General features: G+C 32.4%; 3 protein-coding genes across 4 annotated transcripts; 1 reads left to right on the top strand and 2 right to left on the bottom strand.

Moving 5' to 3' along the window:
• The first annotated feature begins 5,480 nt into the window (after window positions 1-5,480).
• Window positions 5,481-9,066, top strand: LOC135841584 (beta-1,3-galactosyltransferase 1-like). Its single transcript, XM_065358601.1, has 6 exons — window positions 5,481-5,804; window positions 5,892-5,982; window positions 6,065-6,318; window positions 6,398-6,678; window positions 6,757-6,905; window positions 7,424-9,066. Exons 1-6 carry the CDS (start codon window positions 5,745-5,747, stop codon window positions 7,630-7,632), a joined length of 1,044 nt encoding a protein of 347 aa, XP_065214673.1. The 5' UTR covers window positions 5,481-5,744; the 3' UTR covers window positions 7,633-9,066.
• On the bottom strand, window positions 9,061-13,773 carry LOC135841582 (putative zinc finger protein 840). 2 transcript variants are annotated; one of them, XM_065358599.1, is made up of 7 exons: window positions 12,786-13,773; window positions 12,016-12,142; window positions 11,765-11,944; window positions 11,503-11,631; window positions 10,693-11,409; window positions 9,755-10,219; window positions 9,061-9,573 (listed from the first exon to the last, which is right to left on the bottom strand). In XM_065358599.1, exons 2-7 carry the CDS (start codon window positions 12,130-12,132, stop codon window positions 9,223-9,225), a joined length of 1,959 nt encoding a protein of 652 aa, XP_065214671.1. In that variant the 5' UTR covers window positions 12,133-12,142; window positions 12,786-13,773; the 3' UTR covers window positions 9,061-9,222. The 2 variants fall into 2 exon arrangements, with proteins under 2 accessions (XP_065214671.1, XP_065214669.1); XM_065358597.1 differs by having other exon boundaries at window positions 9,746-10,219; window positions 12,786-13,772.
• Window positions 13,774-15,295: 1,522 nt separating this feature from the next.
• LOC135841583 (lysocardiolipin acyltransferase 1-like) lies at window positions 15,296-25,154 on the bottom strand. Its single transcript, XM_065358600.1, has 7 exons — window positions 24,766-25,154; window positions 23,030-23,202; window positions 18,252-18,456; window positions 17,721-17,833; window positions 16,783-16,930; window positions 16,550-16,673; window positions 15,296-16,425 (listed from the first exon to the last, which is right to left on the bottom strand). Exons 1-7 carry the CDS (start codon window positions 24,779-24,781, stop codon window positions 16,080-16,082), a joined length of 1,125 nt encoding a protein of 374 aa, XP_065214672.1. The 5' UTR covers window positions 24,782-25,154; the 3' UTR covers window positions 15,296-16,079.
• Window positions 25,155-27,729: the final 2,575 nt, after the last annotated feature.

Raw genomic sequence — 27,729 nt, 5'->3', positions numbered from 1 at the left:
CCATGCAGTACCTTCCAAAATAAATTTTGGACAATTTTATTCAAAATAACGGCCATTTTGCTCATTTTTAGCCATTTTTGTGTGGAAAATTTGCAAATTTCTCGATGAAAAATTATGCGGATTTCAAAAAATTTCATATCATTGGAAAGAGGATAAATTTCTGCACAAAATGATGCCATAAAATCATAGGGTTCTCGATCTAGTTTAAAAGTTCTGAGGTGTCAAAGTTCAAAATGGTCCAAATTGGCCTTTTTTCGAGTTGTAAAAATGCCATTTTAGAGATGAAAAACTATGCGGATTTCGAAAAATTTCATATCATTGAAAAGAGGATAAATTTCTGCACAAAATGATGCCATCAAACATGGGGGTCCCTGATCTGCTTCGAAAGTTCTAACGCCCCAAAGTTCAAGAGGCAACCTCCTGGTCCACATTTGCGGTGTACCTTGTGCTCAGTTGTAATTTTAGCTATAAATTGCATCAATCAAGACGAAAAATTGCAGTTTTGGGCGAACTACTCGATGAATTTTTATAATTTTGGTGTCGTTTGGTTGGGTTGAATTTTCTCTACCATACAGTATCCTTGAAAATAAAATTTGGACAATTTTATTCAAAATAACGGCCTTTTTGCTCATTTTCAACCATTTTCGTCTTGAAGAAATGCAATTTAAGCGATGAAAAATTACTAGGATTTCAAAAAATTACATACTGTTGGAAAGCGCGTAAAAATCTGCACAAAATAACGCAATGACATTTCGGTGTTGTCGATATAGTTTTAAAGTTCTAACGCTTCAAAGTTCAAAATTGCCCAAAATCAGCTTTTTCAACTCGTAAATATTCAATTTTAGCGACGAAAAACTATGCGGATATCAAAAAAATTTATGTCATCGAAAAGCTGATAAATTTCTGCACGAAATGACGCCATCAAACATGGGGGTCCCCGATCTGCTTTGAAAGTTCTAACGCCTCAAAGTTCAAGAGTCAACCTCCGGACTACATTTGCGGTGTACCTGATTCAAGTGGTAATTTTAGCAAAAAAAAGAAGAGCTTAAGTAGGAAAATTTCAGTTTTGAGCAAACTATTCGGTGGAATTTTATTACTTTGGTACCTTTTGGTCGAGGTGGAGTTTTTCTACCATACAATACCTTCGAAAATAAATTTTGGATAATTTTATTCAAAATAACTGCCATTTTGCTCATTTTCTACCATTTTCGTCTTGAAAAATTGCAATTTAAGCGATGAAAAATTATGCGGATTTCAAAAAATATCATATCATTGGAAAGCTGACGAAATTCTGGACAAAATGACGCGATAAAATGTTGGGCTTGTTGATCTAGTTTAAAAGTTCTGATGCGTCAAAGTTCAAAATCGACCAAAATCACCTTTCTCAACTCGCAAAAACGCTACTTTCTCGTAGAAAAACTATGCGGATTTCAAAAAATCTCATATCATTGGAAAGAGGATAAATTTCTGCACAAAATGACGCCATCAAACATGGGGGTCCCCGATCTGCTTCGAAAGTTCTAACGCCTCAAAGTTCAAAAGGCAACCTCGCGGTCTACATTTGTGGTGTACCTTGTCAAGTTGTAATTTTAACAAGAAATTAATAAGCTCAAGACGAAAAATTGCAGTTTTGGGCGAACTATTCGGTGAATTTTTCTGATTTTAGTATCGTTGTGCACTGCTACATATTTCCTACCATACAGTATCCTCAAAAATGAATTTTAATAAATTTTACTCAATTTAAGGGTCATTTTGTTTATTTTCAACCCTTTTTATCTCGTAAAAATGCTTTTTTCTCAATGAAAAATTACTGGGATTTCAAAAAATTTTATATCGTTGGAAAGCCTATAAAATTTTGGACAAAATGACGCGATAAAATGTTGGGCTTGTTGATCTAGTTTAAAAGTTCTGATGCGTCAAAGTTCAAAATGGTCCAAATTCGCCTTTTTCGAGTCGTAAAAATGCGATTTTAGCAATGAAAAACTATGCGGATTTCAAAAAATTTCATATCATCGAAAAGCTGATAAATTTCTGCACAAAATGACGCCATCAAACATGGGGGTACCCGATCTGCTTCGAAAGTTCTAACGCCTCAAAGTTCAAAAGGCAACCTCGCGGTCTACATTTGTGGTGTACCTTGTCAAGTTGTAATTTTAACAAGAAATTAATACGCTCAAGACGAAAAATTGCAGTTTTGGGCGAACTATTCGGTGAATTTTTCTGATTTTAGTATCGTTGTGTTGTGCTAAATTTTTTCTACCATACTGTATCCTCAAAAAAAAATTTTGGATAATTTTATTCAAAATAACGGCCATTTTGCTCATTTTTAACCATTTTCGTCTTGAAAAATTGCTTTTTTCTAGATGAAAAATTATGAGGATTTCAAAAAATTACATACCGTTGGAAAGCGCTTAAAAATCTGCACAAAATAACGCAATGAAATGTCGGTGTTGTCGATCTAGTTTTAAAGTTCTAACGCTTCAAAGTTCAAAATAGCCCAAAATCAGCTTTTTCAACTCGTAAATATTCAATTTTAGCGATGAAGCGATGAAAAACTATGCGGATTTCAACAAATTTCATATCGTTGGAAAGAGGATAAATTTCTGCACAAAATCATGCCATAAAATCATAGGGTTCTCGATATGGTTTAAAAGTTGTAGCTCATCAAAGTTTAAAATACGTGTACAATACTGTGATTCAAATAGACACTCACTCTTCTGGGAATAATATTAAAAAATAATGATTCGTATTTTCTAAATTACCCTTTAAATGCAATGAAAAGTAATACGTATATAAATAACCGTCTTAAACAGAGTATTACATACCAGGATCATGTTAGTATTTCACCTCCGCATGAAAATAAAACCATCTTTCTTTATTTAATAGGAACGGAAGGACATGAGTATGTATTGAATTTGAAATAACCGGTTTTACGGTAAAATACGCGGTCTACACACGGTGTACCTACGTAGACCGATAAGGTTGCTTTTATAGAGGCGCCTTCCCTAAAATCTGACGGATTCTTCGTCCTGCGCTGATTGGGTGGCGACATTAGCGCTCCAAGCGGATGCCCGGCGAATAACAGAATTTTGCTCCGACCATACTCAGTTGCAAGTTCGTTAGTTGTAAAGTTCTAGATTAGGGAAGTATACGCATACGCCATTTTGGTTCGACACAACGGATGTAAACAACATCAAAGCGTATGTATGTATACAATCTTACGAGTAAAAAATGCAATTTTTTCGATTGTTCGCGGGTTCAGGTGAATTTTTAAGTAGTTTCAAGCTAAAGACAATGAAATTTCCTATCGATTGATGTTAAATTTTTGTTATTTCGCGAAAAATTGACGATTTTATGAATACTTCTATTAACCGATTTTTTCATACTATATGTGTCAATTTTAAACTAAAAATACTCAAAATCTTCAGTGAACACACAGGTATTTTAATATATCAAAATGTTCGTAATTTCATCGTCTTTAAAATGGGCGTTTATCGAAAGCTCTACATGCAACCGTTCAAAAGTTGTAGAAGTTTAAAGTTGCGAAAACAATGCAAAAACCAACCGCGGATGGTAAGTATTGAACTTTGAACTAGAATTACTCAAAATTTTCAACGAACACATAGGTATATTAATACAGCAAAACGTTCGTTATTTTATCCTTTTTTAAATGGGTCTTTACCGAAAGCTCTACCTTCTACCGTTCAAAAATTCTTGAAGATCAAAGTTGCGGAAAGTGTTCAAATTGTGTTATCACTGTTATCAGTCACTTAGTGTTGATTGTAGAACATTTTCCGCAACTTTGATCTTCAAGAATTTTTGAACGGTAGAAGGTAGAGCTTTCGGTAAAGACCCATTTAAAAAAGGATAAAATAACGAACGTTTTGCTGTATTAATATACCTATGTGTTCGTTGAAAATTTTGAGTAATTCTAGTTCAAAGTTCAATACTTACCATCCGCGGTTGGTTTTTGCATTGTTTTCGCAACTTTAAACTTCTACAACTTTTGAACGGTTGCATGTAGAGCTTTCGATAAACGCCCATTTTAAAGACGATGAAATTACGAACATTTTGATACATTAAAATACCTGTGTGTTCACTGAAGATTTTGAGTATTTTTAGTTTAAAATTGACACATATAGTATGAAAAAATCGGGTAATAGAAGTATTCATAAAATCGTCAATTTTTCGCGAAATAACAAAAATTTAACATCAATCGATAGGAAATTTCATTGTCTTTAGCTTGAAACTACTTAAAAATTCACCTGAACCCGCGAACAATCGAAAAAATTGCATTTTTTACTCGTAAGATTGTATACATACATACGCTCTGATGTTGTTTACATCCGTTGTGTCGAACCAAAATGGCGTATGCGTATACTTCCCTAATCTAGAACTTTAGTTAGTTGCTCCGTGGTTTGTTAGTGGTGATTTCACATGGCGTATATGGATTCCTTACTTGGAAACTGGTCATGCTAAAAAATACGCCTCTCTGATTGGCTGTAGGAAGGAACGCGCTACGCTGTTATCAGTTATCAGTTACATACGCGATTACCAATAATTAATAAATTACCTATAATAATAATACAATTGATTTAAATTTGCAAGACTTTTATCGTACATATATATATTGGCACATTTGAAAGAGTTTTCATATCTATCAATTTAATTGAACAAAAACCATTTGCAGGTGATTTGCTTTAGCTAAATGTATTTAGTGAATCAACACAAATGTAATGCAATAAGCGAGATTCACATCCTAACCTAATGTGTAATGTAATGTAGGTACTTGTAAAATATGGTCACTACTCCAAACTTTACACTAATTCATACTCAATTTATCAAAATATCAATACTTATCCGCCTTATCACACGCATTTGCTCGCTGCATTACGTACATTACACTATACTTGAATAAGGCCAAAGATGCGTTTATTTCACCAGGAAACGAATACTAATTCGACATCACAACTTCCTCGCGAAAGTTGATAAGTAATATGTCAATATGTAGAAATAAAATAAACGAGGGTTGTCCATGTCCAAGAATTTTTCCAAGTATATCGACTCGGTTATTTAAAATCCTCTATTCTTTAATGTGAATAATTTCAAGTAACACATTTTGACATTTTTCATCGATTTTTGGAATCAGGAAAAAAACAAATTAATTAATAATTATTATTCTTATAGTATTATTATTTGCGTTAATTGCGTTTCACTTCACACTTCACAAAGGCGAGATGATAACAATTAACAATCATGCAAAATGCTAAGTCCTTAGAAAACGCCCACTGGCATTCTGGCCAATCATAAGGCAGTATTTTTTAGCATGACCAGTTTCCAAGTAAGGAATCCATATACGCTTTGACATGAATGTACGGCGCAGCGAATACTATTTGTAAGATTTCCCAATGCTCTATAAGAATTGTGGTGGGGCACGGGTGGGGTTGTGGCTGGCCGATAGGCGGGTAGTGGAAGATCGCGAAGGCGAAGTCGCGAACATGCGCAGAATTCATGGCTGGATGGCTGGTTATCTGCTCTGCTTGAATGAAATGATAATAAGTCGGCGTGATAACAAAAGAAATAGTAAAAATTGTATTTCTTGTAATAATTTTGGACAATGAAGAAAATCTAGGATTAGAAATTGGAATTGAAGATGAACCCTCAAAAACAATGTTAAAATGACACCAGAAACAAGAAGTATCTCATGATCAAATGCCATTCCGATATCACAATTTATCATCTTTATGGTGCCCTTTTATATTGTGCTGCCAATGAAATCTGGAATAAAATGGTTATGTTCAACGGTAAATATTCTAACAAGCTATTTTATTAATTATTCTATGTACTAATTATTTCAAAACCAATAACTGTCCTTATGATTTTATTTCCAGTCAAAAAACAGCACCAAGGTGTTTCTATTGGTATTCATTGTGTTTCTATTACTATGCTACTTTCCACATTTTAAGAGTACTCCAAAAACAAGTACGTACTACAGTTTGAAGTGCTGCGATATCTAATTGCATTCTTTGGTCATCATTGTCAGTAATAAACGTCTCCTTTTTAGACGAAATCTCAGGATGGGAAAAATCAGTCAACAGAAATGCCAAAGATTATGTGTATCCAGAAAAACTTACCACCATGACTTCCGTAAACTTCACCTGTGCATCAAATAAACCACTAATGCTGATCATAGTTTGTTCGGAAATAGGGCATGTGGAACAGAGAAAAGCTGTTCGCGAAACTTGGGCAGTTGCAGCTCAAAGAAACAATATGGCTGTGTTGTTTTTAATGGGAATTGATACCAAAAAGGAGATAGATGTAAGTGTTTCAATGAGGTATTTTTGAAATTCTTTGTTATTTGATTTGATCGGTGCATCTACTTCATTATTTTTTGCAGCATGAAATAATTGATGAGAATTTGAAATATGGAGATATAATTGTCGAGAACTTCGTTGACACTTACAATAATTTAACAATAAAATCAATAATGATGCTGAAGTGGATAAATCAAAATTGTTTAAACGCTAAATTCATTATGAAAGTTGATGATGATGTTTATATCAACGTAAGAAATGTTTTGAAAACGATTGATTCTGTGAAAGATGCCGATTTAGCTGGATTTCTTCTTGGTAAATTATATACTCACGAAAGACCTCATAGAAGATTAACTTCAAAATGGCAAGTTGAAAATGATCATTGATGACTTTTCAATATCATGGAAAAGATGATGATTTTACCTATATGTTCTTTGTTTAGGTACATGCCCAAATATATGTTTGCTGATGATTTATATCCTCATTACTTGTGTGGAGTTGGTTATATTATGTCTTCCGAGGTAGTTCGAGCGTTATATCAAGAAAGCTTAAAAAAAGAACTTGTTTATCTGGAGGATCTATTCATTACCGGTGAGTACTGTTACAATTATATGACAGAAAATAGTATTCTAATTTCTACTAGACTTCACTAAAACCTTTAACCTGGAGTTCCTTTCGAATGGTCACACTCACAATATCACACAATCTGAGTAATGAATTTGTATTGTACCACAAATTTCAAATAAATTGAACTTTTTTATTTTAATGGGCTTCGATTGTAAACACATAAAATGGAGAGGTATAATTATTTACTAAATACAATTTTTATTTTATTACTCAGAATGTGTTATACATACTTGTATGATCATCCACGAATCACAAATTATCGATAAACTTTGATAGAATCATCAATGAATGAGTCAAAAAATACCTACAGGTGGAAGTTTTCCAGGATATGACCAGTTATCAACGTTATCGTATATGATTCTTGGTTAACTGAAAAAAGGTCGCTTCAACTTAATATGGTGTTTATTTACGAAAATACCTTCTTTGTTTTAAAGCTATATTTCAAAGATATGTCAATCTTATTAAAACTTGAAAATTTGTAGGAATCTGTGCCAAAGCAGCCAAACTGACACCGACTGATCATCTTGGTTTTCATTTTTTCGAACATGCTGTGACTGTAGAATGTAATTCGATACATCCTCATTTAGTATTACTTAGTCATCATTTGAATGATGTGCAAATGCGAAACCAACATGAACAAATGCTGGAATGTTGGAGACAAATATTGTTGCCTGAATGGATCCATGTATGATGAGTAGAGCTGGGATTTTATACAGAAATATTATGAAAATATGCAATTTTTTCACTCAAGTATGCTAAAAATTTGCAAAAACCTAAAAAGCTCAATTTTTGTATAATTCCCGTTAAAATGCAAAAAAAATACTGGAGAGAATGCTCGAAATTCGAATATACAGAAATATGAAGGTTTTCTCCTAAAATATGCAAAATGATATTAGGCTCATTCACTCATTCGTCTGGAAATTTCATGATTCGTGGAGATCTTATCAAATATGCACTTTTCTAGTCTACAGAAAAATATGCGAAGCATAAAAATCCCAGCTCTAATGATGACAAGTAAGGAATCTCACACCACAACACAGGAATCTCTTTATTGTTATGAAATGAAACAAAGTTTTTATGCATTTTCATAATTAATTTTAGTCCTTTGTTCTGTGATTTTGTATCTATAAAATTTTAATAAGATGAAAATCGCCAATCGAACTACAGGGTGGCCAGAAATATCGGGTACCCCTAAGAAAGTTTTTCATTAAAAATATAGGTTGGCAACGTGAAATAAATGCATATGATTGGTGGAATGTTATCTCTCCAGCCCAACAACCAATCATGTGTTATCATTATTATCATTCACTGTGACCAACCGAAGTATTTAATTAGAAAACTTTTTTAGGGGTACCCGATATTTCTGGCCACCCTGTATTGCCTTAATAGGTACCTATATATTACTAAAACTTGTTTTCCATGATAGGCTATCATTTGCTTTGTTTGATAAGTTAGAAATAGGTAGGTGGAAAAATAAAATGTAGTGAAGATTTCAGATCCGAGAATTGGCCATGACCTCTTCCTCATTTGCTCAAATAGTGTTAGAATTTTGAATTTTGTTCAATTTTTTGCTAGTGATTGAGTGTGTTACGGTACAATACTCACAGGAACGAAAACCACCAGGTACTAGAGATGAACAAAAATGTAAGAAAAATAGCATTTTGATCTATTCGAAATTTTTTGAAATTTTTAACCTACAAAGTTTGTAGACGATTTTTTTGCCATTACTTTTGCGCAGCATTCTACATTTTTTCCCCGTCCTTCATCACTTCAAACATCACTTGATAAAGAAGCAACTTGTCGCCTACTTTAGCTGGTATTTTTGTTTACCAAGCTTGTATTCTTGTAGTTCCTTTTTTTTTTTTTTTTTTTTTTTATACAGATTTTTGCCTTATTATGCTCGTAATGTAACTTGTTAATATTTAAGGAAAAACGTGTACGTAATATTTTTTTAAAATAAAACTTTCTACGTAATTTTTCAAAAAAATGCACCACAAATTCTTTGTTTTACCTATTTGTAGTGATTTGCATTGTCTAGGAGTAAATGTAGGTACGTAATTGTAATATCAAATACGTAACTGGATTGTTAATTTTGTGAGAAAAAATAAAATACGTAGTTCATCAATTTTATCATTTTATTTATTTTTAATCATTAAAAGTACTTATTGCTGAATCATTTATTGAGCAATGAGCCATTATAACATAATATGATTTCCTTAATTTTTTTTTACACCGAATGCTTAAAAATATAACTCCCTGAGACTAGCCAGTTAACAAATTATTAACCATGTATCCTAAAATTACCATTCATTTTCGATAAACAATAATTACAAAAATTTTCTTTGCCTCGATTATTGGAGTTTTGATTGCGATCATTTGAAGTCTTTTTATCGCAATTACTGCAAGGGTACAGCTTTCGTTCTTCTGTATGTTTTCTTATGTGAACGATAATTTCAGCAATGGATAACAACTCTGATTTACAGTACGCACAATAACTAGGATCAACTTTAACATCTGATATTTCTTGTTTGGTATCCGGCATTATGTGTGTTTTGACGTGTTTATTGAATTCATCTTGCTTTTTGAAAACTGCCAGGCAGGTTTTACATTTAAAATTTTCTCTAGTAGGTACCTAAAAATAAAAAATAAAGAAAAAACTGTAATCAAATCGATGTACACACATGTACTTAGAACTGTTGGGAAAAGATAGGTAGGTATAGGTAAGGTTGAAGATTAAGTTTATTATAATATGCATACATATGCTATAAGTACCTAGGTAAGTAAAAAAAAAAAGAAAAACTTACTAGTTTTACCTTATCAGCAGGAGCCAAAATGGGAGTAGTTTTAAGTTTATTAGTGGTTTCTTTCCTAATAGGTTTAATTCGTATAGCTTCTGGCTTCTTATTTTCACGAATGAATTGCGTATTGCATTTCGGACACACGAATATACTTCTCGGAACATGCATTTCAATATGGGAGGTGAGTTCCTCAATCGTTTCAAAAGCAAGATTTTCGCAATAACTGCATTTATAAGGAAATTTGTTTCCTTTATTGACTTCCACAACCGGTGTGTGACTTTTCATGTGCTCATTAAATTCGTTTTTATCCGTGACAATGGTATCACAAAAGCCACATTTGTAATACGTTGTCGGTACGTGCGTTTTGATATACGTTTCAACGTCCGCCTCCTCAGCAAACTTGAACTTTTCTTTGCATTTTGGGCATTGTATTTGGATTTTTTCCTCTTTAGGTGCTGTAGTGGTGGACGTTTCCGGCTTCTGTGGACAACAAATCAGATTAAGAAGGTCGATGATACATTATTTCTGAATCAGAGTACATTTCTTTTATAGCTCATATGGTGAATAATTTTGAAAACGTTAGATGAACAAGTCGCCTTTCTTCAAAATTTTTTACCCGCCTATTTGGAAAAAACATATTGAGACTGAATTTGTCAGTTAAGGGAATGAGTAGGTACCTAGGTAGGTAGATGTGTTTTGAAATGAGGCAATGCTAACTTTTAGACTGAGCACCTTTTGCTCATTACCACGATTGAAAAGCCTACTTAATCCAATTTTCTCTAATCGTCATCAGCTCTTAAATGTTTTTGAGGTTACCATTCCCCTCCCCTCCGAATGCGGATGGAAAATCTTTGACTTCGCGAAAGAGGAGCGAAAATTTAGGTTTCACAAGTCGACTGAAAATCTGTCTAGGTAAGTATCTAATGCTTAAAATTATCATTCAAATTCCTTACCGTTTCTTCGACAGATTTTTTGATTGTATTGTCTGTTTCAGGCTGGACTTCTTTTACTTTTGAGCTACAAGTGGAAGTGCTATTGTTGGAAGACTGGGCATTGTTCACTTCAGCAGAAGTATCAGTTTTCACTCTTTTAGTCGCGTGTAATTCATTAATATGCGTTTCCAAATCTGCAACGTCGGCAAAATCTTCGATGCAATAACTACACCGGAAAGGTAAATGAATTTTTTTATGTTCTATCAAGTCTGCTTGACTTGGAAGCCTAATACCGCATTGCACGCAATCGTAATGATCATCTTCTCGCAAATGAGTCAAAACGTGATTATTTAAATCTTCTTTGAGTAGGAAAATCTCCGTGCAACGATCACAACCGTAGTACCCTTCTGTTGATTTTTCAGCGATGTGTAGTTTCAAATCATAAAAGGTGAAATTCTTATTGCAGCAACGACAGGTAACCATCAATGTTTCGTCGGTATCTACTGAAACGGGCTGCAAAACGGCAACAGTTGCATTATCGCATTGCTGCAATAGTTGCTCGTCCACTATGTCAGTGTCCATGAGATCTTCGGTGATGACATTCTCCAAGTTATTTTCCAAAGTAGGTAGTTGAGAAATGGTGTAATCATTCCAAATGCTTTCGGTCAAGTTTTCAGAGTCGCTGACCGTGATGGAGTCTTGAGAAATCGACTGTTCGGTGTCTTTGCAACCGCGAGGCTGAAACATTATCATTTTTGTAAGAGTTGAGTATGAAAATTTATTGAAATTTTTGAATGGTTTTAAGAATAATGTGTAGTGCTTTTCGCTTACTTGTGGAGTTTTTTGTATTACTGAAACTCTCAAAACGTTCGGAGCTGAAAAATCGCCTGTGTAGATGTCAAATGAGTTGGCTTGGTCGGCTTCGATTAAAAATTTATCATCGCGTTGTATTTCCCAACACTAAACACAACATAAGTATAGGTATGCACTTGGTTTATGTATTTAATAAGGCAGGTACGTACGTAGGCTAAATAATAGAATGAAGATTTTCAAAGATATGTAGGTTGGTAGGTAGAGGTACTTTACAACTAACCTGGCTATCATCCGGACTAACAGGCAAATAGTAGGCTTCCTGCATTACATTAGCTCCTTTCGTGTTAACAATAAAAGCATTTGTTGAATTCGGCAAATCGATAACTTTTTCAATATCAATGAAATCATTCGCATTGTCCCATTTTGTCTCTGCGATTATTTCTTCGTGCTCAAAATCAGCCTAAATAAAATTACCACTTTAATAATTTGAATTGATTTTTTTACGACGCGAGACGTTAAATCAACTCATACCAAAGGAGCACAGAACATTACGTCGATGGAATCTTCGTTTTTTTCTCGAAGTAGATCATCGCTAGAATCATTCATTTTGAAATTATCGTTGAGCGATTCGTCAGTTTCGTTCATCATTTTCTAATACCTACGTCGAGGATTAAAATAATGAATTTGTTAAATGTAAGTTTTTTTTTAAAGTGAAGCACACTAGGCAACCTAGGTATAATTTACTGGTGTAAAACATAGATATCTAATATTTTGTGAAATAGGGGTAGTACCTAATTCACAAAAATCACAATGTAAAGACCTTGACTCCCGACTTTCATGTGACCTAGGATATTTTATGCTTCGATAAAAAAATTAGGTACTTAGTTTTGCAATTTCCCAAAAAATATTATTCATACATTGATACAGGATTCAGATGAAATAACCAAACTTATTAAAGTTGAATTTTTGAAAAATAAAAGTAGGTTACTAAATCTGATACACCATCAGCTGCGTAGTCTACTCAGAAAAAATTTTAAAACGTGCACGAATCATCGAAGTGTGAAAGCTCTCCAGCATTTTACAATTTCATGTACGATTTACCTAATATTTTATTAATTTGCAGTGCAAAAAAGTTCACAAAATTTAATTCGCCAACAAACTTGTTAATTTTTCTATCGCTCACCCATATCTATTGAATTCGAATAAGTCCACGTAAAATAATTACCTATTATAAATATGTAGTTACTTTCTAATAAGTACCATTTAAACTGAATTAAACTAAAACAAAAACTTGTACTTACTTGGTGTTGTTGACTTTATTTATTTAATACATAAAGAAATTCTACTAAAATATTCTAACTTTTAAAAAAATCATAAAAGACGCAATTCGCTTTTAAAAAAATAAGTAAAATAAATTATTGACAACAACGGGTGATTATTGCTCCAACGAAATGTTGCACAAAGAAAGTAAAAAAATTCTTTTCGATCTTTCCCAGCATTACACAAGTCCTACCACCAATCAAATTCCAGCTGAAAATCTTTCCTCCACCGTTGCCGTTTTTTGTCTCTTTCGCAAAACAAACTATAATTTAGTGTAAAAATTTAGCTAGGTTAATTTTAGTATGAAAAATCATAAGCATTTTATTGGCAATTTTAAATCCTTTTTCGCCTACACCCACAAATAAAAAAAATACGAACACATCACATTTTATAAATTTTCCGGAGCTTTTCACTAATGATTATTTGCAAAAATTATTCACCGATAGTTTACAATTGCTTTAAAACAAAGTTAAGTTAATAAATATATTGCACAATTTAGATTTTAACTTTTAGAAAAATAATCTCACTCGAATCTCACTTGAAACGCGAAACAGTTTTCGTAAGGAAGTATTATTTCAATCTGACAACATCGGTGTCGGTGGATGTTGGATAGGGTGATTGTTACCATAGTTACCAGTATTATATTTCTTTGAGAATTTATCTCAAGTTGAAAGTTGCTAAATACGCTGAATTCTGTATTACTACTACACTGCTGCAATTTCATATGGTATTGATTTTTGGGTTATTCACCTTTTCAGCGAGATTTTCAGGAAACGAAACTGTGTGAGCAAAAGCATAATCGTTTTATCGAATTTTTCAAATTGGCTTGCCTAGGTTCAGGGCTGAATAATGGATGTTTTACGATTTATTCTGTTTCTTAAGTATTGTTTGGTTTTTTTAGCCCCAGTGCGAGGTAGGCTATGTTAACCTATTGAACGATTGCCAAAAAAAGTTAACCTACAACTTACCTAATCTTCTATTCAGATGTGTTTGAAATAATTTTGAAATTTAGAAAATTTGGGTAAAGTTACATGTGGTTCGAAAAATTTGATTCAAATTGTAAAATATCTATTCCATTTTCGAAATAATAAAATGATGAAAATTGGAATATTAATGGCTTAGGTTGCAAAATATAAAGTAGGTACCTATAGCAATTGATCTAACTCAGAATTTAAAGGATTGCATAAATTAAACTTTATGATTAGTGAAAAGTTCAATATTTTGTAAAAGGGAAGTGGTCACTCTGCGCTAAAAAATAAAATTAAAAAAAAAATCAATTTTTTATTTATTTTTTTGTTTAAACATCTCACTTCCCCGAACCTAAGATTCCCATTCCTGAGCAATCTCGGCTAATTTTGCCTTCAGGGGAGACTCTAGGAAAGAAGAGGGGGTTTGTGCCCCCTTTGCGAAAACTGCAAAAATTTCTTAATTTCAAAAACTGTTAAAGTTTGTGAATTGAAGAAACAGAATACTTCTTGCAATCGTATTCGAGACGCGAAAGATAAGCTATGGGTTCTTTTGAGGCTTTGAGGTCAAAATTTGATTTGTTCTCTAAGGTTTACCATTCCAGTATTTTGTAGTTTCAAGGGTCAACGCCAAAATCAATGCGTTGACAAGATGTATAAAAGTTACTATGAAAGAATAGTTTTCAAGTTATGAAGTCATTCAACTCCCGCTTTCCCCTTCCAGTCCGTATGAGGCTCTTACTCTTCAAATACCTGCCATTGAAACATATTTGCTTAAATTTATCAATGAAAAAAAAATCATAAGTGGGTCCATTTTCACTTTTTTTAAAACAATTTTGGGGAAAATAACATAACTCCCTTCCTCATCCCCACATTGGGCTCATATGAAATGAAAATTATTCCTCCTTACTCCTCACTTGAATCTTCGTGTTTTAGAGCTAAAAAAGTCAACTAGACCAGAATTAATGCACGAATGATTTTTTTTACTTTGATCTCAATTTTGAAGTGTCATCCCCCCCTCTCTATCGTTTTACGTCCAAAATACATTGTAATGGAGCAAATAGGTAGGTAGTAGGTTAGGTATACATACACATCGTTTTAGATATTATGCTGATCGCATTAGAAAACAGCTAGGGTGTCCAGGACACTGGTTAATATGGACTTTTCAAGCTAATATTTTCAGATTCTTATTTTTTAGCTAAACTTTGCCAATTTTATTTTTTATAGGTATACTATGTATAAGCGATATTTTTTTTTTTAAAATTTCCATTTCGTCTAATTCCATTGTACCTATTTATTTCAAACCAACTTGAGGCTTATTTCTTTGTCACGTTCGGAAAACAATTCGCTCATTTTAAATTCACATCAAGAGTATGAAAATTCGATAACACTACTTGTAATAAAAATGTTCTCAAAATAAACAAAACAGTCGATAATTATTCCTGAAATATCCGCAGCTTTTTGCTATTTACGTATTGAGAGTTCTTATCTACATCTACAACACCTTTGTCAAATGAAAAAATGTATTAAAATTCACGAAAAAATGTTTTTGATTCCAATACAATAAATGAAATAACACACAATAAAGGAGAAGAAATTATCGTACATTCTGTATAACTAATACAATGAGAATGAATGTCGCATACAATAATAAATGATTCGTTTCTGAATCAATTAACACTTTAATCTCGCGAAAAAATTATCAAAATTATCCTCATGTAAGAACATGAAGAAATTCCTATTGGAATGTCTTTGTATTTGTAAAAAGGAAATAGTCCATAATAAGTGTGAAAAAATCGATCAAAAATATTAAATAAAATAATATACAAATGACTAGATTATCATGAAAAATAATGTTCATAATGTTGGCTCAGATCAGATTGTCTTTGTAGGTACCTACCTACGTAATTTATGAAAAAATTGAATCCATTTCCAAATAGATTACCTTTACCTTTACCTTTACCAACTGTATAATTTTCGTAAGTACAGAAGTCTCCTTTCAGAACTATCGAGTATCGAGTACTCAAGGTAAGCGTAACTATACCTTTACCTACATAAATTACATTTTTTTAAAATAATTTTTTGTTGACTCAAAACCGTAGGAATAGTTGAGTTAGAGAATTTTACAATCAGCAATAGGGCATAGGTACTCGATATTTCTACCAAAAGTATTATCTACAGAGGCACTGCAACAGCCTTATAAAGATCATCACAGATAGAAGAGAGAGAGCGTAATGCGAAGAACAAAATAATTAAACAAAAAAAATTAGGTAGGTAACATCATAGAAAAAAATTGAAAATGTTCGCACGTTAATGAGATTTCTTCGTATTATGAAAATATTCGAACACCGAAACAGTTAAATTTTGAAAACCCAGGGTGGCATAAGATATGCCAACAAATAATACTGTATGAAGCACAGTCCACCAAAAGAAAAACGAAGATGTTATAAAAAAGTAAAACATTAAAAACTCCAAGACTGTCCAAACTATAAATGCTAAGTACAAAGAATTATCCATCTCGCTGGTGTAATAGCTAGTCGATGGGAAACAGTCGTGTTTATGAAATTCAATCAGTCTGTTTTCTTTTTCTTTCCATCGTTCGTTAATCCAAGACTTCAAATCATCTTGATCTTTTGGCAAACTCTCAATAGGATATCTGAAACAATCACGAGTAAATTATGACTATAAATACAAACGATTTATAATAAGGAGGTAAGGTATTATTTTTAGGTAGGTACCTTTGATTGCATATCAATAGGTAATCAAAGATCTATACCTACCTATTTATATGAAAATGGACGGTTTTCGGAAAGTTTCCTCGGATCACATCTGTTTCAGTTTGAGGCATGTATCCTGAATATGCCAATGTTACGTCGTATATCGCGTTTATATTCAGTTTTTTACCTATAATGTAAACAATCGTATGTTTTGAAATTCTTTCATCTAAGTAAGTAAAAATAAGTACCTATAAGTATACACGTGTCAACAATTCTTGCCTTCTTTTCTCACTTACTTCTCATCGTGTCAACTAGAAATGTGAAACCAGTTGTTCTAGGATGGAGTACTTGAGTATATGGTGGCAAATTATTTTTTTTAGCGAATTCGTTACTTTTGTCCAAACTGTTTTTGGTAAGGTCTGTTCCTTCAGGGAATAATAAAATCTGAAATTTGGATAAATACAAAAAATTAACATCACGAAAAAATGAATCGATTTGCACTCTTTTTTTTGAAAAAAAAAATTGAAATGAAAAACTTAAAAAGTTTTGGTAAAAAGTCAGCATGTGCAAAATTTAAGCTGTCATTCATCTCATCGCTTTTCGCAAAATTCAAAAAAAAAGTTGGAAAAAGGGATTGCTATAGGCGAATGCATAGTGACCTAAAAATACTGATCGATCGAATCGAAATGAGAAATGACTTTCGACAGTAAGAGTATAACGAAAAGCAATGTTCATCCTATTTTGGCGCCAAAAATTCTGGGTCCACTAATAGGGTGTCCCAAAAATTACAAAACATATTTTTTCGAGTTATTTCAACAGACAAGACACACTTCAATATGTATTGCAATATGGTTGAAATTTTTGAAGTGGATTTAGGTAAGTAGCCTAATTAGTTTACAACAGACAAAAAATACGAAAAAATCATCTGCATCACGCTTTGTAATTAAAATTACGTATTCAATTCAAAATTATCTTGATATAGGTAGGTATAGGCACATCTAGCAAAATGGAAATAAGGATGTGAGAAAAGATCAAAGCTTTTTTTTAAAAGTGGTGTTCAACATCCTATCTCAACTTTTCTTCAGTCCTTTTGTCCAACTTCCCAAAACGAGGAAAAAAAGTGGTCCAAACAGGACACATGTAGGTATGTACATATAATTAAAAACTTATCTAAAATATAAACGCTACAAAGATTTTTTTGCTAATTTAAAGTACTTGAATGAAAAAATCCTACTTGAAATTCTAGTCCAATATCATGAAAGAATTCCATTTGTTTCTTCATCGTAATCCGGTCATTTTCCCATTTACGTTGCAAATATATGCAATTGGCAACTTGCATAACCCAACCTAATAACGTTTTAAAAATTCATTATAAATATACGTAGCTAGGTACTTAAAAAGAAATCAAAAGGTAAGAAATAGGCAGTACGAGTAGGTACATATGTCAAACAGATAATAATCAAAGTTTGTACCTAATGAAATAGGTAGGTACCAAGGTAGGTATTACATATTTTCCATTTGGTGAAACATTTTGTGAATCATTTAAATTCAGCAGCACAATTGTAACTTGTAAGTATCAGCACATATGTATGAGTAAAATTGTAAGGCAGTTTTGTACATATCTATCTAGAATCTAGATCAGATATGCCGAATGAAGCACTACTCAAATAACAAGGTTATGTGCGATTTATGCTTAATCAACTTTAGTCATTATGCGTTCTGTTTGAACAATACGATGATGTTATAGGTACTAATCAGCAATTACCTAAACTCGGCATATGGCGAAGCGGAGCTTTCAAAGCGATTTTTAAACGATGCGTTTGTGGTTGGCAAGCATAATACATGGCAGCCCACATAAAATTCCAGTCTATTCGGGTCCGATGGTTGGTGATGATGACTGAAATTTCTTTCGCATTTATACGGTCACCTGTGATACGGATTTTCGTACCGAATATCAAATTCATCAGCGCCTAAGCCACATGCATTGATTAGTTTTTTATAATTTCCAGTCATATTTAACTATAAATAATTTTACGTTACATAGGTAGGTACCTAATATGTACAGGGTGGCCAGAAATATCGGGTACCCCTAAGAAAGTTTTTCATTAAAAATATAGGTTGGCAACGTGAAATAGATGCATATGATTGGGGGAATGTTATCTCTCCAGTCCAACAACCAATCATGTGTTATCATTATTATCATTCACTGAGACCAACCGAAGTATTTAGTTAGAAAACTTTTTTAGGGGTACCCGATATTTCTGGCCACCCTGTACATAAATAATAAAAAAAACATCTTGCGCAGTTCGCAAGATCAACCGACTTTGCTCTAAATATACCCCAGTAATTTACCAACATTTATCTCAGTAATTTACCAGACATTACTTAAAAATTTACCAATTTATCAAAATGCGCGGAAGTACCCAAATTTACCGATTTAATGAATACGAAAAGACGAAAACATCCACAAAATAAAATAGTCAATCATAAGTAGCCATCATATTACCTACACTTTTATGAAATTGATTTTCAAATAAAAATTAGCGTACTTATGAAGACGTAACCGTCATATTACAAGTGGAATAATATATCAGGAAAATTGTAGACAAAAAACAAAATTATTACTGAAATTTACCAATTTACCGAAATTTAGCTATTTACCAAAATTTACCAATTTACCAAAATTTACCAATTTACCAAAATTTACCAATTTACCGAAATTTACCAATTTACCGAAATTTACCGATTTACCAAAATTTACCTATTTACCGAAATTTACCTATTTACTGAAATTTACCTATTTACCGAAATTTACCAATTTACCGAAATTGACCAATTTACCGAAATTTACCGATTTACCAAAATTTAGCTATTTACCAAAATTTACCAATTTACTGAAATTTACCTATTTACCAAAATTTACCTATTTACCGAAATTTACCAATTTACCTAAATTGACCGATTTACCGAAATTTACCAATTTACCAAAATTTACCTATTTACCAAAATTTACCAATTTACCAACATTTATGAATTTACCAAAAATTACCCTATCAATTTACTAACATTTACCTCAGTAATTTACCAGACATTACCCACTAATTTACCAATTTTCCAATTTACCAAAAATTACTCCAGCAATTTACCAACATTCACCTCAGTAATTTACCAGACATTTCCCCACTAATTTACCAATTTTTTACCGAATTTTTACAGACTTTTTTTTAGTTACCCCAGTAATTTACTGCCAAAGGTTTTTTTTACCAATTTACCAAACTTTACCAATTTACCAAAAATAACCCCAGCAATTAACGAAAATTTAATAATTGGAATACCAATTTATCAATAAAAATTACGCCATTAATTTACCAAAACAAAAATTACCTAAGCAATTTACCAAAATTTTCGACAAACTTTAATTACAAGTAATTCACCAAAAATAACTAATCATATTATTTACTGAAAATTACTAGATATTAATTTACCAAAAAAAAAATTATCAAAAGTTACTGGCTATTTACCAAAAATTTAATGTTTTTTGTTAAAACAAAAATTACACTAGAAATTTTTGAAAATTTTTGATTTTTTATGGCAAAAAAATTTTGGACGGATAAAATCAGGGCTTCAAACCCGAACGTTTTCGGGTACGGGTATCGGGTATGGGTACAGATTTATTTCTCAAAGAATCGGGTACGGGTATCGGGTACGGGTATGAAAATTTTAAACGTTCAGGTACAGGTACGGGTTCGGGTATTTTAGGTGAAATACCCGAACTGTACCCGATCTATCGGGTATTTTCGGGTATTTGGGTTCAAAATAGTCTCTATCGGGTACGGGTACAGGTTCGGGTATTCCTCATTTCATTTTTCGGGTACGGGTACGGGTTCGGGTACAGAAATTGTTGGATTTTTGTTCGGGTATTCGGGTATTCGGGTACGGGTACGGGTACGGGTTTGAAGCCCTGGATAAAATTAACAAAAAATTTTTTTAAAAAATCAACAAAAAATTTTCTCTTCTTGACTCGCGCGGGATTCGAACACCCGACCTCCGGCGCACCAATCTGCAACCTACACACCCTAACCACCCATCTGTTTGTTGGGGGTGAGCCGTTTGCGAGATATAAGGGTTTACACAAATTTCTGCTTATCCATAACGTTGAAACACACTTAAACGTTCATATCTCGTAAACGGCTGAATCGATTTCGACCAAATTAAAAATTTCTCTAGTTCAGTATCGTAGCAATATTTTGCCATCATCAGTTTCGACTTAAAGTTCGGAGCTTTTGAGTTCAGCGTGACACAAATTTATACATAAATTGATATACCTATAAATATATAAATAAATAAATAAATATATATATAAACTTATCTCGTTTTGCGCCATACGTCTTATCGTGATCAGCATACTCCAATTCGTCAAGAAAACCCACCCCCACCCAAATCCTCAACCATCATGACAAATACAATACCTTACTTTTCCGTTTCACGGCAAAGTCGGTAAAATGTAGGTAGGCACTAACGTTGTCATAATTGCATCTAAGCGCTACATTACATTATTTTATAAGATAGATAATTATTTATATTTGGCCACAGTGATCCATATATCATAAAAATAGCACAATCACTATAGGGATTATTATTAGGATTATTGGTACCCATAATTTTATTAGTTCTGTTAGTTATCCTCACTTACGATTAGAGAGATGAACACTGAATTGATTTTTAAACTATTGGTAGGTAGTGAGTAAGCTCAGAATCCAACTCAATGTAGACATTTTTAAAGAAGCGAACGAAAAATTGAGAGTATTAAACAATTTTTTGAAAGAATTGCGAGTCTGTTGTTGTGTGTTGTTGATTATTTTCTGTTGTTTTTTTTTTTGTAGAGACAAAGAGAGTTATTTATGAGATAGCGCACTTGTCAATAATGAAACATTAAGGATGCTACTTGCTCATTTCAACTGTGGAGTTGGGAAACTAACGTAAACCAATATCTAGTTCTACCTACTCCTATCAAAAATGGAAAAAAGTGCCACATAGCTAACTTGAACAACTTAGATGGAAAAATGAATTGAAAATGAACCAAAAAAGGGAATTGAGATGACTCTTTTGTAAAATATTTCACCAATCCCGGAATTCGTGTTAAAACGCAGTATTTTTTTTATCAATGCTCTCGGGACACTGAGACATACGACATACGACATTACCACACATATCAATTATCAAGTCTGATAATTGACTCGTTTAGTAAATAATGAACTTATAACTATGAACTGTTGTTAATATGGATTTTGATTTGGTTCATGTTGATAGATTAGATCGGTAGACTAGATTATCATATCGTATAAAGAGAAAGATATAAACATATACAGTAATTTCTATTTTGTAATTCGTACCCATTTGCCCTATCCTATATACCTACATATTGCCTACCCAATTTGATAAATGGTGTTTATGAATTACGCACCAGTTACCTAGTTACCTTTCCCTAAATTTTAACATTATAGAAACATTTATGACATTTAATTCGAAGGTTGTTCTTGGTGGAAGCTACGCCAAGCATGTCAATTTTACTACATATTACACCGAATAGGTATTAGGTACACATATAACAGATGGTATGTTTTATGGAAGCTGCAAATACGGATGCGTAAATTTAAGCACAACAATTGATGATGTAAGACCCAAATTGGAGCGTCATTCGTAGGTACCTACCTAATTTTGAAGATGTATTTTTGAGAAATTAGCCAGGTACGTATTGCATATATTTTTCAATCAACATTAAATTTCTTCAAACATCTTTTAATGTACAAAGGATACCTAATAGTATACCTACACCTAGGTAGTTACCTAATATTCGAATCATCAGAATAAATCTGTCTATAATGTCTCTGAAATTAGAAACTGAAGCCAATTATAGGGTTACAGATGAATATGCGCACCGAAGGATAATCATTGTGGTCTGTGGAGCATTTTATCTTCTAAACTGAGGTGAATTTTTTTTTTAGCCAAGATACGAGTACTACTTATACAGACCTATCAAGTTCTTGAATTGTTAAAATCAATTCAAATAAAATTTCATTACTTTTTCATGATATACCTACCTATCTATGTAGATTTTCCCAAGGCCATTTCTCAAGATCTAATTTCACTGTACCTTATTCGTGATGTTTTTCCAACATATTTTAATGAAATTTTTAGCAACCTAAAGATGAATTTTTTGAATATTAATTTGAAATTAGATTTTTTTGTACATTATAATACCATTAAGTAGGTACGGTATCGAAAATCTCCGACTTTTTCATTACGCACTACCGAGGTTTCAGGTACTTCCTATAGTCATTCTTAGTCACTCTAAATAATTATGAATCTGACCATAAAAATGTAAATGACAATTACGTAGGTATAGAACATACATAACAAACGACCTACCTACCTACCAAATGAGTAAAATAAATAATTCATTTAGAAACACTCGACCGTTACTTTTAATGTAGCTAAAGGTATACGTACAATGAAAAATGTGCCTAAGTAAATAACACTTACTACTGGATACATTTCCCAAATTGAGAATGCCACCGACATAACGGGTAGAAATTTTTTTGGAAAGAGTAGAATAAATATCCATAGCGGACAGCAAACAAATAAAAATCCAGTCCAAATACTAAAATACCATAAAATTGCGTACGTAATTCCTCTGAAGAAACGGAGTTTTGTACCTGTAACATATACCATCAAAGTCGTATGTTAATGAACAGGTTATTGCCATGTGTGATGATGGGAAAAAAATGAAAGGTCGAGCTCGATGGTGCGACTTTAGGTCCATTTCCCTAAATCGACCATTTTCGGGTAGAAGGGTGAAAGTGGTGTCAATCGTTTGTGCACGTGTTTTATTTTCTTTGTGCTCCTCCCATCCCATCCTTCCCGCAATATTTGAAAAAAAAAGTCTGGCCGAATGGGGTGAAATCGGTCCCTACTCCGATTTTCTTTTTAATAATATGGACTCAGATATGTGGCCCTTGATAAAAAAAATTCCCAAAAATTGTTGATCCCCTACCCCTTCCCCTTTCTGAATTTTTCGTCGTTGCTTTTTTTATTCTGATAAAAATTAAAGGAAAATTTTCGTTCTTTGGCGTAAAGTCACATCTCCTAGGGTTTTTTTTGCCATTTGAAATTTTCAAACGTAAAAAAACTCAGTTTAAGAGAAGAGCGACTACTGCTTAAAAATGATCAAAAAAACTCTTTTAATGTAGAATCTATCTGCGTTTTTGGTTCTGTCGATTTCGTTGTCCTAAGAGCCGAAAATTTCGAAAAACTGTAATGAAAATAATGTAGTTATTTACCTATATTATTTTCCTCAATGAAAACGAGAATTGCTTATTTGCATATAGACAAATATTCAAAAAACTGACGAAATCTGAAACTAGCTACCTATAGTCTATGGAAAGACGTGTATATAGGTGGTGCTTATTAATTTCCAGACGAATTCAAGAGGATCAAAATACATGCGCATGAGTACTTGAGAACTTTTTGGAAATTTTCAAGGCTATACCTATATCGTTGCACAAAGTATAAGTTTCAAGTTTCTTTCTGTACCATATATCTACTTGATGTGTTTAGAAGTTGGTTACTTTTTTTTTTGGGAAGAAAAACGATTTCTGTAGCTCGTTTTATTAGTTATGTAACATTCCAAAACAAGAAAATGCTGATGCAGCTACTTTGTTTTTTTTCTTTCTTATTATAGGTACTTATAGTCTTACTTAATGAACAGTATGGTATCATAATTTGTACCTGATACCAAACATAGGTTCAGTTCAGAGTATCTGGCTAAATAAATAACAATTTTTTTGATAACATGGAACCAAATTGAATGATATGTACGTTTTATTAAACGTAATTAATGCAAGGTTTCGTTCACGTACAAGGTCACATCGATACATTCAAACTTTGTAAATAATTTCGGTATTCGATCATTAAAGTAGCATTGTTGCTTTTTGGTAGTCAGCTCATCACATTAGTTCTAAAAATCAAAAAAATTCGATAACATCAAACCAACATTGATGTGGTTTTTCGTAAATAAGTAGGTACCTATACTAGGTACATCACACAATGCCTATCATTTGAAATACCGTAGATAGGTAAATAATTTCAAAACAAAACTCAATCAACTCAAAAAATTAAAAAAAAATCATCAAATTTTTGGAGAAAAAAAATGTAAAATAATTATTGTAACATAATTATCTAAATCTATAGTCGCGTCGTTTTGGCGCTGAAAAACATACCGGGTGATGAGTCCATTTGCTAGCACTTTTTTCAAATCGTTCAAATCACATTACGATCCATGAAACAGCCGAATCCGAATTCAAAATAATTCATCGATTACACGTAAACACAAGTTTAATTACCAAAATACTAATGTTTTCACTAATTTTTTCCGACTAACAAGGATAACAGCTTAGGTTTTTTTAAATACACACGATGAAATGAGAAACGTGAAATGTTCATGTGGTTCGCGTAGACAAGTTATGCTGAAAACAGAAGGAAACGTTTGTCCAGTGTTGCCATCGAAAAAGCACGTACCACGAAATATTCAGTCACTTGGCAATTCAACGAAATCGAGGGTAGAAATGAAAAGCTGAGGATTTTTCAAGTTTAGGCTATTCGTCCGGCGAAAAAGTTTCAACCTAAAATTGATCATTAAATTTAGGTTTTAAAAAAGTCGAAAATTTGTAATCGTTACAATTTTTCTCAGAGATAACTGTAAAGAACTAAGAGTAAAAAGAGTTCATTGGCTTCTAAAGAATTAAAAATACTGGTTTTCTGTAGGAGTGGTTTAAAATGACCATCGCAACACCGCAAAAAGATAAGATCTATCTGGTGGAACACGAACAAGTTATTAGCTTAATAACTACTACCATAGAGAGCGTAGACTATGAAACGGTTTCTCAGGTGTTCGCTGGAATTCCAGCAAACACTCCAGGTAGTATATTACTGTTGCTGGCGTATTATTCATACATCCGACTGATGCTAATTTTTACCTGAAAATGTTATAGGCCTACTTACATTGATACCTACACAAACACAAAACCCCAAAACCTCTCGTTACGGATCAGATGACAGTGGAAAAATTTTCGTGACACGTGCATCAAAGACCAGACCATAGCGACATGCCTGCAATTATATTCGAGAACCTAGATGGTTTAATTACCAAAAGTGCAATAAATAATGCATGCAACAGAGAAGCAGGGAAAGTGGAGATGGTCCAGCAGCACGGTACGAAAAAGATCAATATTTGTCTGGTACACAAACGTACCTTCACCAGCCTTCTGTTTTCCTATCTCGTACGGCTTCTTGCTAGCCATTCTTATTGATTTGTAATTTGCAGGCCCAAGGATGAATATTCTGTTTCAGTGTTTCGCCTTCGTCTGTGTACCATTAGGGCGTTTCATTTTGAATTATTTCGTCGATATGAAACTTTTAATATTTTTATTCGATGTAGGTATAGGTACGTAATTATCTGCCAAAGTATGTAGTAGGTAATTTAAGTATAGGTACTTGTAACTGAGTGAGCTACATTTCATTTTTGGAGAAAAATTTTTGAAATTAAATACGAAAGCTCGATAATTCTGTTAATTATTTCATTAGATATTTGGAATCCCATCAATTTTTCCAAATTAAGTAATAAAAGCTACAAAGTAAGTCAACGAGTAAGTATAAGCATGCTTTAGAATTTTTTATTTTTGAAAAAAATTATTTCCATCGAGAAACAAACGGAAGATTGAACTTGATTGCAATAAGGACAACGCAAATTATTCATTTTTTTTTGATCTGTTAAATCACCATAGATTTACTCAGATATTCGCACAGGTCTATTGATTTTTTTGCAGCTGTGCTAAACGTAAACATTTAATGGAAATAATCGTTCAAAGTCTTGACGTCCCTTTCTTCAAAAAAACAAAGACCCGAGGTTAAACACTATCTTGCAAGTAGAAATAATTTTTGCCATGAAAAGAGGATGGAACTCATAAAAAAAAATTGAAATTGAAATCACCACAAATAAAATAAAACAAAAATTATTTCTTACATACTTAATAACTTTCTGTCTTTTTTTTTTTAACTATTTGCTTGTCATTAGGTAAAATTATGCTGCTTTAAAAAAAAAATGAATGCTTGAAAATGGATATTTACAACTTTCTGAACTATGAACAGCAACTTTTATATCAATGTTCTGTTAAAATAAACCCTCGGAGTTTGGAAATATCCATTAAAATTAAATTTTAGCTTACTAGGTAATCAAAAAAATCTCAGGATTATGTGTATTTTAAAAATAGGTACGTGATATGAAAACTCATAAATAAAGTAATAAATTAACTCGCTTTCGAAGAAAATCAGGGAGAGGGTCATGTTCTATCTTGTCAAAATGTAAAAAAATGTAATTTATATAGGTAGCTTTTTTTGTTTTTTTTTGTGGTTATTCTGTTACAGAACTACATTCTTCAAAGCATTCATTTTCCAAATTTGGAAAGTAGGTATGTGAAGATTGTAATTTATCTAAGCTTACTAAAAATATAAATCTTGATCTCCTTAATTCAGATATGTACTTGGAAAGATGAAATTTAATTTACAATGGGTATTTTTGTTTCTCAAATCAATTAGTTAGGTAATTACGATTTCAGCTTTCAAGCCATTCTGATACCTATTACCTACTTCTAAATAAATTTTTGAATTGTATAATTTTCAAAAAAATGTATCGAAAATTATATTTAAAATCAGTGACAAAGAACTTGGAATAATCATCTTTTTCGATCAATTGAAGTAAAATTTTCGTTTTTTAAAATGTTTAATATTTTTCCCTTGTTCAATTGAAGAGCTCTATTCCAAAGTGGGTTAAGTCATTAAAAAAAAAAAACACGTTTTATGGAGATTTTTACTTCAAAAGTGAGTTAAGTCATCGATTTTTCAAAGTGATTTTTTCTACAAGCAATTGTTCAATGTCCAAAGAAAGGAAAGGTGCACCGACCTTTCGGAACAGAACAAATTTTAGCAACAAAAATTTTAAACGCATTTTTTGGTGAAAATAAAGACTTAACCCACTTTGGAATAGATCTCTTCAATTATTCGTAAAAAAAAAAAAAAAAAAAAAGTCAAAAACATTAAAAATAATCTTTACAGGTTCAAAACAGAATGCAAATAGTTCCAGTTTTCTAGTTTCTACCTCAATTATGTATCAATCTGTCATATTTTTC

Source organism: Planococcus citri, chromosome 3 (assembly GCF_950023065.1).
Source record: "Planococcus citri chromosome 3, ihPlaCitr1.1, whole genome shotgun sequence".
NCBI lineage: Eukaryota > Metazoa > Arthropoda > Insecta > Hemiptera > Pseudococcidae > Planococcus > Planococcus citri.
The sequence above is the reverse complement of the archived record's forward strand: the minus strand, read 5'-3'. Positions and strand labels throughout refer to the sequence as shown.

Coding starts and splice junctions, on each gene's coding strand:
- LOC135841584 (XM_065358601.1), top strand. CDS start 5,745: ATGGTGCCCTTTTATATTGTGCTGCCAATGAAATCTGGAATAAAATGG. Junction 5,805..5,891: donor TAAAATGGTTATGTTCAACG/GTAAATATTCTA, acceptor TTTTATTTCCAG/TCAAAAAACAGCACCAAGGT. Junction 6,319..6,397: donor ATACCAAAAAGGAGATAGAT/GTAAGTGTTTCA, acceptor TATTTTTTGCAG/CATGAAATAATTGATGAGAA.
- LOC135841582 (XM_065358597.1), bottom strand. CDS start 12,132: ATGATGAACGAAACTGACGAATCGCTCAACGATAATTTCAAAATGAAT. Junction 11,410..11,502: donor TAATACAAAAAACTCCACAA/GTAAGCGAAAAG, acceptor ATAATGTTTCAG/CCTCGCGGTTGCAAAGACAC. Junction 10,220..10,692: donor AAAAATCTGTCGAAGAAACG/GTAAGGAATTTG, acceptor TGTTGTCCACAG/AAGCCGGAAACGTCCACCAC.
- LOC135841583 (XM_065358600.1), bottom strand. Junction 16,674..16,782: donor TCTAGTTGACACGATGAGAA/GTAAGTGAGAAA, acceptor TTTACATTATAG/GTAAAAAACTGAATATAAAC. Junction 16,426..16,549: donor GTCCATTTTCATATAAATAG/GTAGGTATAGAT, acceptor TGATTGTTTCAG/ATATCCTATTGAGAGTTTGC.